Here is a 17966-nt window from a genome sequence, read left to right as displayed (position 1 = left end):
AGGGTACCAGTGCTGAGTTGATGTACAGGGGTATGAGGTAATTGAGGTAGATATGTACATATAGGTAAGGATAAAGTGACTAGGTAACAGGGTAAATAATAAGCAGTAGCAGCAGCATATGAGTCAAAATAGTTAGTGCACGGGGGGGGGTTGGGGTCAATGCAAATAGTCCAGGTAGCTATTTGGTTAACTATTTAGCAGTTTTGTGGCTTGGGGTTAGAAGCTGTTCAGTGTCCTGTTGGTTCGAGACTTGGTTCCTGCTTGCCATGCAGATCGGTAGGAGGGAGAACAGTCTATAACATGGGTGGCTGGAGGCTTTGAGAATCTTTAGGGCCTTCCTCTAACACAGCCTGTTATAGAGGTCCTGGATGCCAGTGTTTCAAATTAGTATGTTGCCTGTAGTAATAATAATGTATAAAGGTTGGTTGATACAGAAAGCGCTAGTCTAGCCCAGCGTTGTAGCTGTGTAGTGCTAGGGCAAAAAAAAAACGTGCACCGAGTTTGTGAAACCCTGTTCTAGCTCAATGACTGTAGGTCTAGCCTCGCCCAAGCTGCTCCGATCAGTGCTATTTAGAATCCTTGGGACGTCCCTACCATTTTAAATGTCTACTTCGATGTGGTAAGGACGTCCCAAGGATTCCAGATAGCACCGACCAAGCTGCTCCTCATCTCGACGCACGCAGTCGCGCTGAAAGGAATCAACCCGCTGACGCCGGCATTATTGAACTCGGAACTGGCTACCAGGAGAAGAGAAGAGTAGCAAACATTGACGTCTGTATTTATATGAGAAACAGTTTACGTTGAATTAATATATTAGCAACACCTAGAGTTCTGAAAGCCATTCCAAAACAAGGTAAGTATTTTGTTTGCCATTTTGCATTTAGCTAGCTAGCTGTATAGTTGATGCCTAGGCGGGGAGGCTTGAATGCGTCTGTCGTTGAAGTCTAGCTGTAGCACGCTAGCCTTCTGAGTTGGGCAGGGGACATGTTGGTAGCTAGCCATCCAGTATAAGTCATCTGACAGTTGTCTAACTAGCTAACGTTAGTTTACTCACCAGTTAGCTAACTATTAAAATATAACTAGCTAGCATGTCTAATATTCAATCGTCCGCTAAGTTGATACAGTAACGTTTGCTAGTTCAAAAGCTATGTAGTAACTTAGCTACCTTGCTAGCTATTTAGCTCATACTAGCAGGCTTGCTGGTGGTGTTATAACTAGCTAGTAAGCTAATGCTGGCTCTGATTACCTTGGTGTTAGCTGGCTAGCTGACTACTGTTGTTAGCCTTTTCAGGCCCACCCTACCTAGCTAACTAACGGTATCTGGCATGCAAGACAGGTCAGAAACGGTACAATCTCTAGCTAGTAGTACTGATTTTATCAGGCAAAACTGAAATGATCGTTTCTCCTCATTTCAGGAATGGTCCCCCACTGAACCAGTGCTAGGTGGCACCTGTTGTGCCGCTGACATGATTACTAGCTAGTAACTTTGTGCTTTGTGCTTTTTCTAACGTGACATACACTTGAAAACAAATCTCTCCATTGTGCTTCAACAGAACATGGCTGTGAACGTTTACTCAACCTCAGTGTGCAGTGACAATTTGAGTCGTCATGACATGCTTGCATGGATTAATGAATCGTTACAGATCAACCTTACCAAGATAGAGCTGTTATGTTCAGGTGAGTGGATGGGTATGGATGGCACAAATGCATTTGTTCTTGCATTACATCATACGGCAGATATTGCTTATACTTGAGTAAATGAAAGTAAATCCTACAATTGATGTAGCCTAAAGGTTTAGCCTAATTTCCTTTTGTGTGATCAAAGAGGAATAGTTCAATAGGATTTGTGATGACCCCTGGTGTGTCTGTCTTCTAAAGGTGCGGCCTACTGCCAGTTCATGGACATGCTTTTTCCCGGCTGTGTGCCTTTGAAGAAAGTCAAATTTGCTGCAAAACTAGAGCACGAATTCATTCACAACTACAAGATCTTGCAAGCTGGCTTCAAAAGAATGGGTGTTGACAAAGTAAGTAGGCTATTCTATTTTCCCTCTCAGCATAGCCCAGGCTGTAGAGCAGTGGTATTCAAACTTTTTCAGCGGGTACTCCATTTTCTTCCCCAGCAGAATTTAATGGGGAACCAATTTGTCCCCAATAATTTCTCCAAAACCACACCCCAAATCTAATAATACAACCATAAAATATATACATTTGGATTTTTACATCTACAAATAACCTTCAAATCATTGCATTTTAATCTCTTATCAAAAGGAAAATAAACTAATTTCCTCAGTAAATTTTGTTTTTTTGTTGTCCCATACAATAGTCTGTTCTCTTAGTATAAAAATAATAATTTTGGTGACCCCACTGCAGTTCCCCCGTAACTGTGACTTTGAATGCCACTTCTCTAGACCACATCCAGTGATGTACCTATTTGCCAGGCTACGTATATTTGTTTTTTCATCTGTTGAACCGGTTGCTTTTGAAGCATATGTATCTATTAATCCTTTTGCTTCCTGTCTTTACCATGTGTTGTCTTGCAATATATTAACCATTTCAATATCACCACCAAGTGCGTACAGGAATTCATACAACCGAAAGACATGGCCGACTTGTCTCTTAGATGTTCTCTAAACCTAATATCCTAATCTTTGGCTTCTCATTTGGATTTAGGCATCTGAGTTGCCCATAGTGTGTGTGTGTAATCATTACGGCGATTCTGTTGAAAAACGTTTTGCACAAACCATTTACTCCAAACGGAAAATGCAAACGAGTTTCTATTGGAGAAATTCGGGTAGGTCCCGCCCCGTTTTTTTCCTGTTTGCTTCCGTTTTGTTTTTAAACTGTACAGTTCCCTGCTTTATACTTCTCTGGCACTACTTGCTAATTGTTTCCTGCTGAGCTAGCATGGCCTCTGTCTACTGTGGCTCACTGATATTTACTTTCCTGTGCCAGAAGAGAGGGGACTGTTGGCATCCTATACAGACTCCTCTCTGTTAGTTAGTCGTTAGTTCTCAGCCAGTAGTTGGATGGTGTATTTGTTGGCTTCTGCACAATTGAGTGTGTGAGATGGAGAGCAAAAAATTGAGTCTGGATTTTCTCCCTTCAAGTGTCATGACGAAGTCCCTCAAATAAAATGTTATTTGTCACATGCAGAGGTTAATGAAATGCTTCTGTTCCGACAGTGCAGTAATATTTAACAATTCCCCAACATCTATCTAATACACACAAATCTAAAGGGGTGAATGAGAATATGTACTTGTAAGTATATGTATGAGAGATGGCCGAACTGCATAGACAAGGTGCAGTAGATGGTATGAAACACAGTATATACATGTGATATGAGTAATGTAAGATATGTAAACATTATTAGAGTGGCATTATTTAAAGTGCATTGTATAAAGTGACTATCCATTTATTAAGTTAAAATGGCCAGTGATTGGGTCTTAATTTAGGCAACAGCCTCTCTGAGTTAGTGATTGCTGTTTAGCAGTCTGATGGCCTTGAGATAGAAGCTGTTTTTCGATCTCTCGTTCCCATCTTTGATGCACCTGTACTGACCTCGCCTTCTGGTTGATAGCGGTGTGAAACGGCAGTGGCTCGGGTGGTTGATGTCCTTGATGATCTTTTCTGCCTTCCTGTGACATCGGCTGTTGTCAGTGACATGGAGGGCAGGTAGTTTGCCCCCGGTGATGTGTTGTGCAGACAGCACCACCCTCTGGAGAGCCTTGCGGTTGAGGGAGGTGCAGGTGCCGTACCAAGCTGTGATACAGCCTGACAGGATGCTCTCGATTGTGCATTTGTAAAGGTTTGTCAGGGTTTTGGGTGACAAGACAAATTTCTTCAGCCTCCTGTGGTTGAAGAGGCCCTATTGTGCCTTCACCACACTCTGTGTGTGGATCATTTCAGTTAGTGACGTGTACGCCCAGGAACATAACTTTCCACCTTCTCCACTGCTGTCCCTTTGATGTCAATAGGGAGATGCTCCCTCTGCTGTTTCCTGAAGTCTACAATCATCTCCTTTGTTGTGTTGACATTGAGTGAATGGTTGTTTTCCTGAAACCACACACTGAGTGCCCTCACCTCCTCCCTGTAGGCTGTCTCGTCATTGTTGGTGTTAAGGCCCACTACTGTTGTGTCGTCTGCAAACTTGATGTTTGAGTTGACCACGCAGTCGTGGGTGAACAGAGAGTATAGGAGGGGGCTGAGCACGCACCCTTGTAGGGCCCCAGTGTTGAGGGTCAGCGAAGGGGAGATGTTGTTTCTTATCTTCACCACTTGGGGGGCCTGTCAAAGTCCAGGACCCAATTGCACAGGGTGGGGTTGAGACCCAGGGCCTCCCGCTTGATGAGGAGCATGGAGGGTACTATGGTGTTGAATGCTGAGCTGTGGTCAATGGACAGCATTCTTACATAGGTATTCCTTTTGTCCAGATGGGATAGGGGAGTGTGATGGCGATTGCATCATCTGTGGACCTATTGGGGCGGTAAACAAATTGAAGTGAGTCTCGGGTGGCCAGTTAGGTGGAGTTCTTGAAGCATGTGGGGACAACAGACTGGGATAGGAATTGGTTGAATATGTCCGTAAACACACCATCCAGCTGGTCTGCACATGCTCTCAGGATGTCGCTAGGGATGCCGTCTGGGCCAGCAACCTTGCGACGGTTAACAAGTTTAAATGTTTTACTCATGTCAGCCATGTCGAAGGAGAGGGGGAGGTTGCAGTTCTTGTTAGCGGGCTGCGACGGTGGCACAGTATTATCCTCAAAGCGGGCAAATAAGGTGTTTAGTTTGTCTGGAAGCGTGACGTCGGTCTCCGTGACATGGCTGGATTTCTTTTTGTAGTGTGTGCGATTTCCTGTAGATCCTGCCACTTACGTCTGGTGTCTGAGCCGTTGAATTCCCTGAACTGGCATTTTGCTTGTTTGATTGCCAGTACAGGGACAAGGTGGAGTCGCAATTCAACGGCTCAGACGATCCTCCTAGTCTGTGTTCTATCCATATTCATTCAGCATTTAACGGTAGTTACCTTTGCAATGCATGTTTAGGCTAAATCAACTGTCTGGCATTGCCATCCACTAGTGTTTATCTAACCCATTTTTGTGGTGTTGAATCCACTAACATGGTTATTTGTTCCTCTCTAGATCATCCCTGTTGACAAGTTGATAAAAGGCAAGTTCCAGGACAACTTTGAGTATGTGCAGTGGTTCAAGAAGTTCTTTGATGCCAACTACGATGGGAAGGAGTACGACCCTGTGGAGGCTCGCCAGGGCCAAGACACCATGCCCAGCCCTGCCGTGTCTGCCCTCAACAAACCCAAGAAGATCCTCAATGCTGGTGAGTGGTGGCTCAGCCTGTGCCATGATTGTATTTTTATTTTTTTAGGAGAAGGTTCCCCTAGATAATTTTCCAGGCAGGGCACAAAGGCCCCAAAAATCAACATCTTGAGACCTTTTGAACTAAAATTGTCAATCGAAAGCAACGAAAACCAAATTGTTTTGGGTTGGAGGGAGAATAGAAACGCTGAGAGAAACTGACTGCTGTAAGCAGTCGAGAGATGACTTTTTCCATATTGAAATCTACTGAGCTTGTCAATAACAACCTCTCCCCATCTCATTCTAATTAGTTGCTTGTTCCCCTCAGCACCCCAGCGGGCAGCAGTTGCCAAGGTAGCACCCAAAATGGCGCCCAGCTCGGCACGAAGACCAGGGGCTGGCGGAGGTGACGAGGAGCGGGCCGAACTCATCCAGGAAGTACTGTCATCCATCCTTCCATTCATGTGCCTTGACGTGTATTAGAATAAACAATTGCTGTATTCACATATTGTTTGGCTGAAGTTGTAGCAAAAGTTAAGATATGCTTATTGCCCTTTCCCTCCCAGGTGAATATACTGAAGTCCACCATCCAGGACATGGAGAAGGAGCGGGACTTCTATTTTGGCAAACTGAGGAACATTGAGCTCATCTGCCAAGAGAAGGAAGGCGAGGGCGACCCCACACTGCAGAGGATTGTAGATATACTCTACGCCACAGACGTGAGTTTAGTAAACGTTTACACGCAGAGCCTCGTGGGTCAACTTTAGCTTTCTTAGATTTTAAGCCTGTGTTTTGGTTCAAGCAACTGCTGATGCCCTCTAAAATTCCATCCGTGGATTGGCATGTAATGTAGCTCAAGTGGAATGCTAAAGTACGATCATACAGCTTGGACAAACTGCTGTTTCCATCCATCAGGCCGCGCATGATTGGTTCAGTCTGTTCGAAACTCATTCATCTGAGTCAAATAAATGTCAAAACACTGGTGCGCTTGATTTAGTGTGGTTTGCACTTTTGGCACTATTCCATCTGTGCCTCTACCAGGCAAATCAAACGCTGCGCAAGTGTTTTTAAAGAAGTATTTGACACATGTCAGGTTTAGATCAAAATGTGAGTATTTCGACTCTCTTTATCCATCTGTCTGTGCTTTCAGGAGGGCTTCGTCATACCGGACGCTGAGTCAGAGGACCACGAGGAATTCTAATGTTCAAGACTGGACCGTGCAACTTTTAATACTACTCCCCCCCTCCCAGCCCCTTCAATCAGCTACAACAGCTCCCATCCTCACCCTGCGTAACACACCCTAAACATCCAGATCATGTTATTCATTGCTTGGTCTCTGAATAGACTATATCGACAACAACAACAACAAAAAAATTGTCTCTCAGATCAAGTTGAAATAAGTAGTGTGAAGTACCTCTGAAGCCCCTTCTTCGGGTCATCCTATTGGCATGTGCCAGGGTCGGTCTTGGCATCATGTTGGAAGAAGGCGACTATTTTGGCTCTCTATTTGGGTCCAGAAGAGTGAACTGTCAGTCTAAGATTCTGCTTTTTTTCTTGGTATTTTCCCTAATTTTCTGTCTCTTCTGGGAATTGGAGTTAAAAGTTTGTTGGCACCTGCACTCACTTTTGTACATTGTATTACTCTTAGTTGACTTGTTTCCCAAATTATCAGTCTTTCCCACATGTATATTGTTTTATGGGTCTGAGAAAATGTACTTCCGAATCATTTCAATAGAGAAAGTGTTTTAGATGGGTTCAATGAAAGGTTAGTATACTTATAGTGGAAGAATAGTTTTCTTCACTAACCACAACTCTCATATTTTCAATTTTTTTTTATTTGGTCTCATCCAGTTTGGAGATTAACCTGTTTTAAATAGTGCTATTCTTTATTCCAGGAAAGTGGATATTATTATTATCATTATTTTCTCAAAAGATACAGGACAGCTCATAACATGACAATATTTAATGCTGAAGAAACATGTTAGAACTACAAGTTTACGGTGGAATACTTTGTGCGTGATTTATCTGTTTTGTTTGTCTCTTGGCTGTTGGAAGGCATGTGCACTGTGGATGCCAGACACTCCCCTGGTCCCAAGTCCATCCCAAACTACCTGCTTTGTTTTTTTTTGTTTTGTCTTTTTTTCTCCCGATATATCATTTGTCAGTTGGCAGGGGATGGAAGTTTTAACTTGATTTAGCCTCTCGTGTCTAATTCATCCTCTTAGGGAATGTGAAAGGTGAGTGACTTTGCTGGTTTTTTTTCTCTTCTCATTTCTACTTACTCAACAAACAGAATACTCCTGGTTCTGTAGCATGTTTTAATACTCCAGTTGTGAGTATGTTTTGATCATGTAGCAACTGCACCAGTGACAGGTTCTGAGGCCCAAAACGCTGATATGCAAATAGAACTGCCAGTCTGCGCTAGAAGATCAGATTATTTTTTTTGAATTGCTTTATTCTTAATGAGTAAAAAAAATATTTAAAAAATAAAAAAATTAATAACCTACATAGATGTGACTTTGATGTACTCTTCTTTTTTTGGCAGGTGTTTGTAATACGATTTAAAGTATTGTAATTTAAGCTCTTATCAATTTTTTTCTCTCTCTGCTGCTCTGAAATAAAGATGTGTAGAGAATCTGGCAGAAGCTTGGGTATTTTAAGCTATTATATAGACTTTCAGTCTTCCGGTTATACGAAAGCCAATGCCATTTTTATACCGTTGATGGTTCCTTGATGTGTTATGAACCTATTGGTGTACTTAATCTAACTGGTGCCGCCCACCGTTGGAATGAAATACCTTCATAGAAATAAACTAATAATGATTAGCAATACATAACTGTTTAGTCCAAGGTATTGCCTCCTAGCAGGGCTCGTTAAATAATGTTTTAAATTGTACAACAATGCGACAATGGGAGCAGCAATAGGATCAATCGGTTGCGTTTAGCGAGGCATCATTCGCTTTCCTGGATGGGGATTTTCTGATGCTGATTAGGTAATTGCCCATTTGGTTTGGAGTCCACATGGGAGCAGCACACATTTTAACATTGCAGGGTACTTCAGTTATCTGGCACTAAAACAGGCCCTTTGAATGTCATGTCAGGTATCATAATTATCATTTTCTGTTACGTTTGTCTATTGCTTAATCAGGATCACAACCCTAATTCAACGTGTCAACCTTTTTTGGCATAACCACTTCCGGAACGTATTGGGACATGAACGTGTATATTTAATACACAGAGATACTAATTGTGACGATCATCCTTTTCAGCAGATTCCATAGCGCTGAGCGATTTAGTGCTTTTCGAGGGTCGGTTCGATTAATAGAAAACAATCACGGATTTCGGTTTTGATTATTTGGGTTGAATGCTGTAACACAGAATAAAACAATTAAGTCCCATGATGGTAGTGACTGCTCATTACTGCTTACTGCTCACTTATAAACTGGTTATTTCGAGCCCTGACTGGTGATTGGCTGACAGCTGTGGTATATCAGACAGTATACCACGGGTATGACAACATCTATTTGTACTGCTCTAATTACGATGGTAACCAGTTTATAATAACAATAGGGCACCTCTGGCATTTGTGGTATATGGTCAATATACCACAGCTAAGGGCTGTATCCAGGCACTCCACGATGCGTCTGCTTAAGAACAGCCCTCAGCCATTGGCCATATACCACACCCCCTCATGCCTTATTGCTTAATTAACATATTACTTTCCTTTAATGAAATATCTCCGTTGTGTGTGTGTATATTACATTGGTTTTATTTGATGACTTCATTTCATTCCAAGTAATTTCAGCTCTGCTGCATATGCTGTCTAAAATCACTATTTTGTAGTTATTCCAAGTAAATAAGGCATACTTTGACCGCTGAATACCAACTATCAATCACTTGGAGCATGTATTTTCAGGTAGAAATGCTGCGCTATATCCCTCACGATCGCACATTCTAAAAGAAACAGACTGGATAAGTTTATGCGCAATGGATCATTGTAGTTGATTACCACATTTATTATTTATAGAGAAACTGCAATGTGCACGTTGAGATCAAAGGAAGAAAAAAATGAACCAAATGTAATTCAAATAATTGAACCGATGTCGGGCAATTAGTTGTTTAAAACGGAAAAATAACTGCAATTTTGGTTAATATCGCCACACTAAGATTTCAACAACTTTGAGTGATATAGTCTTTGAAAGTTTGAGAACTTCACATTCTCTTGTTTGAAACACATCTAGCTTGTGGTTTGATGACTAAACAAGTCTGATGGCTGATATTGAGGGGTTTTGACAAGACACATCTTAGAAACACTAGTCTGTTCCAGGCTGACTCCATTTAAAGGTGTTTTATTGCATCAACCAATGGTTGTGTGCCACGTCATTGTCTGCGCAGTCGGGCTTCAGTTTGCTATGTCATATGATGTGGTTTGCTGATATTAAACACCTATCCAGGCGTTCTGAGGTCTGGCATGCAGAGTAGTCATCTTGGAACGCTTTCATTGTCTTTGTAAACGTCCATTTTATATGCAAGTGGGACAACCCCTCAATGGCCTCTTCATCTAACCCTTTGCCAATCTTAACCTCTAACTTCGATCAACTTTCTGTTAGCCTTTTGATTCCCATTTTTTTGTTTTTTGTTGTTGTTTATTTTGATATTTTCAATGATTAGAATAGAGTGGTTATCGGAAGGATGTTACTCACAGCACACACTGTAAGCAGCCCATATGTTTTGAGGGTGCAACAGATCACTGTGACATTCTCACCAATCTGTGCTGACATTCTTGTACACTGTGGGCCTTGTGCCACCTTTTTTGTTTTTTTGCTTTCTCTCTCCTGCTCTTCAATGGGAAATTCATTATTTTTTCTAAATTTGCTTCTTAAATCCTATTTGCTGAATCAAGTTTCTTACAAACAATAAAACAGTATTTCCATGTAAATGTTTTCTGTTGGCTGTTTCTTTTTTATCCTGGGGCGGCAGGGTAGCCTAGTGGTTAGAGCAGGGTAGCCTAGTGGTTGGACTAGCAGGTGAAGCTTTCAGATTGGAATTCCACTGCTGTGGCATTGGCTTTTCTGGAATGCCAATCATTTTCTGTGAAACTCCATTGTTGAAAACCTTACATAGATTGCACCTATACCCCTCTCTTATATTATCCTAATGCCTCTCTTTTCTCTTTCTCTTTCTCTCTCTCTCTCTCTCTCTCTCTCTCTCTCTCTGCCCACCTCTGTCTTTCTCTCCCTCTCTCAAAGGATTATATATGGATGAGTTTCTCGTGGCTATCAAGAAGATGATGGGTGATATTGACGATGAAGATGTGGTCTCATCTTCATGAAGGTGGACACCAACTGTGACAGTGGTGTGGACTAAGTGGATGTCTGTCTGGCCAAGCTGGTAGTTTTGAGGACCCTGGAAAAGGCTGTTGTCTATTTTATTGCTCAGGGCAGGGGTTAATGGGTGGGTAATTAGAATTACAGGGATAAATAGAGTTTAAAATCCTTCTGTCCCCAGGCTTTTGACATGCTTGTGTGGGCGTGTCCCATAGAACGCCACTTGTGTCCCTCATAAGACAGTGAGCCCCCTCTGACTCAAACCCCCAGCTGCCACCCAGAATGATTATTTTATGAGCATCCCTACCCTGTTACTAGACAGAGGGCTAGACCAGGAGGTGTCTGTGTGCTGAGACACCGAGGAAGACTGTGGTGGGAATCTCCTATCTGAAAAGACTGAAGGACTACTCACACACACACACACACTGATACAGGCCAGACTTCTACTCGACTAGACTGGAATGCAATGTCCACAGGGACTTATTTGAATAATACATGATCCCATTGTTCCTGTTTCACATGGAATAATTTGAATGATTCATCATTCCTCACCCATGATTTTACTGTCTTCTATCTTATATGAATACATCCACAGGCAGCTTGCTCATGAAACCCATGGATCATTAGACTCTTTGGAGAACCTTGATGCTCAACATGACAAGCATATCACTCATGGGGAATAGGGTGCCGTTTCAGATTTGGCTTTGAACATAAAGTACATTTAGCTCATGATGTGAGCCTGCCTGTCTGCCTGTAGGGTCGTCCCTGTATTAGTGGTCGCTCACCTGGGTTCTATTCATTAGGGCACACCGTGGCCAAACGTTTTGCAATAGAAAACTAGTCCATCCCAGTTTTAGTCTGTGAATACAACCCTGGGTTAGGTGTATTGTCATGGTATGGTGCCGTCCCTTGGATCCCTGGGGAGACCGGAGAACGATAGGATGCTACTGCTTTATGTGAGACAAAAGAGGCTCACAGATAGACATGGATGATTCCCATTGTGGTTGGCTATGACATGATGACTACTTCCCATTTATATGTATGTGGAGAGAGTGAAAGAGATTATTTGCATCTAACAATCCATTTCTTGTTTTACATGTCGATAATTCAAAGAGGCTGAGGATTTTGGCCGGGAATCTCCCAAGAACTCTAACTCCCACTTTTTACTTTGCATTCTGAAATGTATATTCTCTCGCTCTCTCTCTCTCTCCTGTTTGTGTCTGGTGTGTGTATGCAGGCATATATTCCCCCGTCTGTCTGTCAGGGACTCATGTCTGTGGATGACACATCGCTGCTACTCTTCTTACTTACTGTGTAATGGGAGTAGATTACTCTGTGGGTCGGCTCCTACCTGACGACTCATACTGAACTTAATTCCACTGTCGCTACATACATTCATCGTGGAGAAGTGACGTCAGTGGGCGTGGCGTTTGGCCGGAGCGACGTGGATGGGTAGCCAGACAATGTATGCCCCATGTGTCTAAGAAACCCTGCATGGTGAAAACTAATCAGATCACCAGCATTTAGGCCTGGGTTCTATTTTCTGACTATAGGAGACATGGATACAGGCACAGTCTATAAATATCAATACAGAATGGCTAAAATAATCCAATTGAATCATCGTGGAATAGGTCTTTAAAAATATTGCAGCTTGCCACATTTGCTCAGGTACGGATTTTGACCAACAAAAAATATTCTGATTCCTAAATGTCCAACACATAATCCACACACAGGTTTTGTTCTTTGACTGATTTCTTGGTGGTCTGTGGGGTTTCTCTGTCTGGTTCTCTGCAGTGCCCACAGTGAGCCCATCGTCCGGCTGCAGTTCTACCCCTTCCAGACACCCCAGGCGGAGAGGAACAGGGGTCAGGGCAGGGCCGTGCCCAAAACCCGCACCGAGCTGGGATGCTACCTGTCCATCTGCCGAGATGGCATCCTCAACTACTGGAGCGAGAGGTTCAAACTGACACGTGTGTGTGTGTGTGTGTGTGTGTGTGTGTGTGTGTGTGTGTGTGTGTGTGTGTGTGTGTGTGTGTGTGTGTGTGTGTGTGTGTGTGTGTGTTAGCGCTTGTGTGTAAACACCAGAACACTTCACTTTTGGGGTTGGACTGAGTGAGGAGAGAGGAATTCAGCGCATTGCGGGGTAGGATGAAAATATTAGCTGAGTCAATGCTGCGCTTCCATAGAGAAGAATGGATGGATGTCCCGTCACCAACTAGTCTATTCTAAAGTGGGCCACTATGACACCTGTCATGGCAATAAATCAGACGACGTAGTTTAGCTCCGTGGGGGACAGGGGGCGCCACACTTAGCAACTGCTTGAGTAGGGTGGGCCACTGTGGACGCAGTTGTCAGGCGCATTACCTCGCGTCTATCCATGGTCTCTCAATTAACCTCTGTGCTTCTGTAAAGCCTGGCTGAGATTAGCAACATCTCATGTTGCAACATCTCTCAACCCTCTGAATCTTGTATTGGATGCCATCTCAGTAATGTGATCCAATCGGCATAAGCGCCAGCCAGGTGTCTATAAACAGCATGTAACGTATCATAATGTATCATAATTCCAAGCCCCTCCTTCCTAGCCATGTACAGTACCGGTCAAAAGTTCAGACACACCCACTCATTCAATGGTTTTTCTTTATTTTTATGATTTTCTACATTGTAGAATAATAGTGAAGACATCAAAACTATGAAGTAACACATAGAATCATGCAGTAACCAATAAAGTGTTAAACAAATCAAAACATTTGATGTTTTAGAGTCTTCAAAGTAGCCACCATTTGCCTTGATGACAACGTTTCACAGCTGGCATTCTCTAAACCAGCTTCACCTTGAACGCTTTTCCAAAAGTCTTGAAGGAGTTCCCACATATGCTGAGCACTTGTTGGCTGCTTTTCCTTCACTCTGTGGTACAACTCATCCCAAACCATCTCGATTGGGTTGAGGTCAGGTGACTGTGGAGGCCAGGTCATTTGATGCAGGACTCCATCACTCTCCTTCTTGGTCAAATTGCCCTTACACAGCCTGGAGGTGTGTTGGGTCAAAACAAATGATAGTGCCAATAAGTGCAAACCAGATGGGATGGCGTATCGCTGCAGAATGCTGTGGTAGCCATGCTGGTTAAGTGTGCCTTGATTTCTAAATAAATCACAGACAATGTCACCAGCAAAGCACCATCCAACCTCCTCTTCCATGCTTCACGGTGGGAGCTACATATGCGGAGATCATCCGTTCACCTACTCTGCGTCTCACAAAGACCCGGCGGTTGGAACCAAAAATCTCAAATTTGGACCAGATTTAGGACCGATTTAATGTCTATTGCTTGTGTTTCTTGGCCCAAGCAAGTCTCTTCTTCTTATTGGTGTTCTTTAGTATTGGTTTCTCTGCAGCAATTCAACCATGAAGGCCTGATTCACACAGTGTCCTCTGAACAGTTGATGTTGAGATGTGTCTGTTACTTGAACTCTGTGAAGCATTTATTTGGGCTGTAATTTCTGAAGCTGGTAACTCAGCAGAGGTGACTCTGGGTCTTGCTTTCCTGTGGCGGTCCTCATGAGAGCCAGTTTCATCATAGAGCTTGATGGTTTTTGCGACTGCATTTGCAGAATGTCACGTTCGTTGTAACGAGGAGACCAAGGCGCAGCGTGATGAGAATACATTCCTCTTATTTATTTAACGAAGAACACTTGAACAAAACGAATGTGACGCTATTAACAACTAACGCTGACATGCAACTATAAATAGACAATAGCCCACAGATAAACCAAGGAATATGGCTACCTAAATATGGTTCCCAATCAGAGACAACGATAAACAGCTGCCTCTGATTGAGAACCAATTCAGGCAACCATAGACATATAAACCCCTAGACTAGAAAACCCCCTAGACATACAAAACCCCCTAGACAATACAAAAACTAAACTTACCACCCTTGTCACATCCTGACCGAACCAAATAATAAAGAAAACAAGATAACTAAGGTCAGGGCGTGACAAAGAAACTTTCAGAATTCTTGAAGTAATGATGGACTGCCATTTCTCTTAGCTTGTTTGAGCTGTTCTTGCCATAATATGGACTTGGTCTTTTACCAAATAGGGCAATCTTCTGTATACCACACATACCTTGTCACAATAGAACTGATTGGCTCAAACGCATTAAGAAGGAAAGAAATTATAAAATTAACTTTTAACAAGGCACACCTGTTAATTGAAATGCATTCCAGGTGACTACCTCATGAAACTGGTTGAGGGAATGCCAAGAGTGTGCAAAGCTGTCATCAAGGCAAAGGATGGCTCCTTTGAAGAATCTCAAATACAAAATAAATACAAATACAAAATAAACAATTTTTTTTGGTTACTACATGATTCCATGTGTGTTATTTCATAATGTTGATGTCTTCACTATTATTCTACAATGTAGAAAATAGTACAAATAAAGAAAACCCTTGAATGACAGGTGTGTCCAAACTTTTGACTGGTACTGTAGATCTGTGATTGTACAGGTATAAGATAGGTATATGGTTCTGGGTCAACTGTACCAGGTTTTGACTTATGACCTTCCTCCTCTGTTTGTCCCCCATTAGTTGGACCACTTGAAGCATTTGTTCACCGTTCGTTCGCTTGCTGTCTGCGCGGTGTGTTTTAGGGACCACCTGCTGGTAGTCGTCTGACTGACCGAAAATGTTAACCTGTTGTTGAATCGGTTTACACTCAGTTTACAAATTATATCCGGCACTCTGTTCGGAGATGTGTCCATGCCTCAGACCAGATTTGATAGTAGCAATTGCCCCAAAAATGTTACCCTTACTTTACCAATTGGATGATTAGTTGGCCATGATGGTATGAGGGCCAGATTGGACATTTAGTTCCTTGACAGTCAGGACACCTATTTTAGCAGTGGTAATTTTTAGCATGTAAATCTTGGTGGGGCAAAAAAAAATGAAGCATGATGACGTCTGTGATCTTTAGGTAGTAGCTCTAGAAAGAGGCCTGAGTTCCTGATTTACAATTGGATGAAAGTTCCCAGATGTCTTGGCCAATGAGCACCTACATGTTTTATCTATAATTTCTCTTCATATTTAATTGTATCTTTATTTAACTAGGCAAGTCAGTTAAGAACACATTCTTATTTTCAATGATGGCCTAGGAACAGTGGGTTAACTGCCTGTTCAGGAGCAGAACAACAGATTTGTACATTGTTCAAACCCCCTTGTCAGCTCGGGGGTTTGAACTTGCAACCTTCCAGTTACTTGTCCAACGCTCTAACCACTAGGCTACCCTGCCGCCCCTGACAAGGATTAAAAAGGATTTGTCAGTAGATTGTCGACTTGATTCATGATGACTGCTAGCTAAGATTTTGAAAGTATGATGTTGACATGATCAGTCCAATCAAAGCTACTGTAGATATGTGATTTGATGTAATTTTATCTGTGTCCAATTACCTTTAGCCTTCTTGGATGGGCATGTCTAATTAACTCTATGGCAGCACCCAAGGGTCTAGACTTTTTTAAGTCTACCCTTAGACTTGCTGGTTACGTAGTGTCCCCATGACTGACAGAACACTGGGCCAATCACAGCGCAACGCTCTGTATTTTATGCTGGCTTGCCCCGCCACCACAGAAAGCACTGAACAAGGCTGAAACACCTGCATTTTGGAGCTGCTTACTCAAGACAACAAAAAGAGACCATGTTTGTATGTGGCTTTATTAACTCAATCATTTATATGTGTGTGTGTGTGTGTGTGTGTGTATATATATTACATTGTTTGCAAACTGATATGATCAGTAGATCATTAGGACTGTGGTGGAGATTTGGGTGGACCTCTCTCCTGCTCCACAGAGTCTAGCAGAGATGGTGTAAAGGATTTAACGTCAGTGATAAAGCTATCCATTGTTATAATAGTCGACAGCTTTACATCTCCTTTGGTAGCGAAACTATTTTTGGCTCTTTGTTCGCCTGTTGGAGAGGAAGGAAATAGAAGAGAGTTGTCAAAAGAAAGGGACGTATCCCCTATCACTGACTAATACATACGGAACTAGGTTGAAAATATACAGGTTAAGACCATGCTGTCACAAATCTGGGACCAGCACCCTTGCAAACTACCAGCACCGTTGCTAACTAGCATAGCTGGTCCCATTGTTGCAAAGAGATATCAAATCAAAATGTATTTGTCACATACACATGGTTAGCAGATGTTAGTGCGAATGTAGCGAAATGCTTGTGCTTCTAGTTCCGACAATGCAGTAATAACCAACAAGTAATCTAGCTAACAATTCCAAAAACTACTACCTTATAGACACAAGTGTAAGGGGATAAAGAATATGTACATAAAGATATATGAATGAGTGATGGTACAGAGCGGCATAGGCAAGATACAGTAGATGGTATTGAGTGCAGTATATACATATGAGATGAGTATGTAAACAAAGTGGCATAGTTAGTGGCTAGTGATACATGTATTACATAAGGATGCAGTAGATGATATAGAGTACAGTATATACGTATACATATGAGATGAATAATGTAGGGTATGTAAACATTATATTAGGTAGCATTGTTTAAAGTGGCTAGTGATGTATATTACATCATTTCCCATCAATTCCCATTTTTAAAGTGGCTGGAGTTGAGTCAGTGTGTTGGCAGCAGCCACTCAATGTTAGTGGTGGCTGTTTAACAGTCTGATGGCCTTGAGATAGAAGCTGTTTTTCAGTCTCTCGGTCCCAGCTTTGATGCACCTGTACTGACCTCGCCTTCTGGATGATAGCGGGGTGAACAGGCAGTGGCTCGGGTGGTTGCTGTCCTTGATGATCTTTATGGCCTTCCTGTGACATCGGGTGGTGTAGGTGTCCTGGAGGGCAGGTAGTTTGCCCCCGGTGATGCGTTGTGCAGACCTCACTACCCTCTGGAGAGCCTTACGGTTGTGGGCGGAGCTGTTGCCGTACCAGGCGGCGATGCTCTCGATTGTGCATCTGTAGAAGTTTGTGAGTGCTTTTGGCAACAAGCCAAATTTATTCAGCCTCCTGAGGTTGAAGAGGCGCTGCTGCGCCTTCTTCACGATGCTGTCTGTGTGGGTGGACCAATTCAGTTAGTCTGTGATGTGTACGCCAAGGAACTTAACTTACTACCCTCTCCACTACTGTTCCATCGATGTGGATAGGGGGGTGTTCCCTCTGCTGTTTCCTGAAGTCCACAATCATCTCCTTAGTTTTGTTGACGTTGAGTGTGAGGTTATTTTCCTGACACCACACTCCGAGGGCCCTCACCTCCTCCCTGTAGGCCGTCTCGTCGTTGTTGGTAATCAAGCCTACCACTGTTGTGGTCGGCTTGAGAT

The 17966-nt window shown here is 42.8% G+C and overlaps 1 protein-coding gene across 1 annotated transcript; it reads left to right on the top strand.

Moving 5' to 3' along the window:
- Window positions 1–309: 309 nt before the first annotated feature.
- On the top strand, window positions 310–7950 carry LOC124031790 (microtubule-associated protein RP/EB family member 1-like). Its single transcript, XM_046343456.1, has 7 exons — window positions 310–853; window positions 1554–1677; window positions 1879–2024; window positions 5141–5333; window positions 5640–5749; window positions 5878–6030; window positions 6462–7950. Exons 2-7 carry the CDS (start codon window positions 1557–1559, stop codon window positions 6510–6512), a joined length of 774 nt encoding a protein of 257 aa, XP_046199412.1. The 5' UTR covers window positions 310–853; window positions 1554–1556; the 3' UTR covers window positions 6513–7950.
- Window positions 7951–17966: the final 10016 nt, after the last annotated feature.

This window comes from Oncorhynchus gorbuscha, linkage group LG03 (genome assembly GCF_021184085.1).
Source record: "Oncorhynchus gorbuscha isolate QuinsamMale2020 ecotype Even-year linkage group LG03, OgorEven_v1.0, whole genome shotgun sequence".
NCBI classification, from domain to species: Eukaryota; Metazoa; Chordata; class Actinopteri; order Salmoniformes; family Salmonidae; genus Oncorhynchus; species Oncorhynchus gorbuscha.
Note: the sequence above shows the minus strand (reverse complement) of the source record. Positions and strands in the feature narration are given on the sequence as shown.

Bases quoted from the DNA above. Each gene is read 5' to 3' on its own strand.
- LOC124031790 (XM_046343456.1), top strand. From the start codon at position 1,557: ATGGCTGTGAACGTTTACTCAACCTCAGTGTGCAGTGACAATTTGAGT. The intron at 2,025-5,140 runs GTAAGTAGGCTA...GTTCCTCTCTAG, and splicing joins AAAGAATGGGTGTTGACAAA to ATCATCCCTGTTGACAAGTT. The intron at 5,334-5,639 runs GTGAGTGGTGGC...TGTTCCCCTCAG, and splicing joins CAAGAAGATCCTCAATGCTG to CACCCCAGCGGGCAGCAGTT.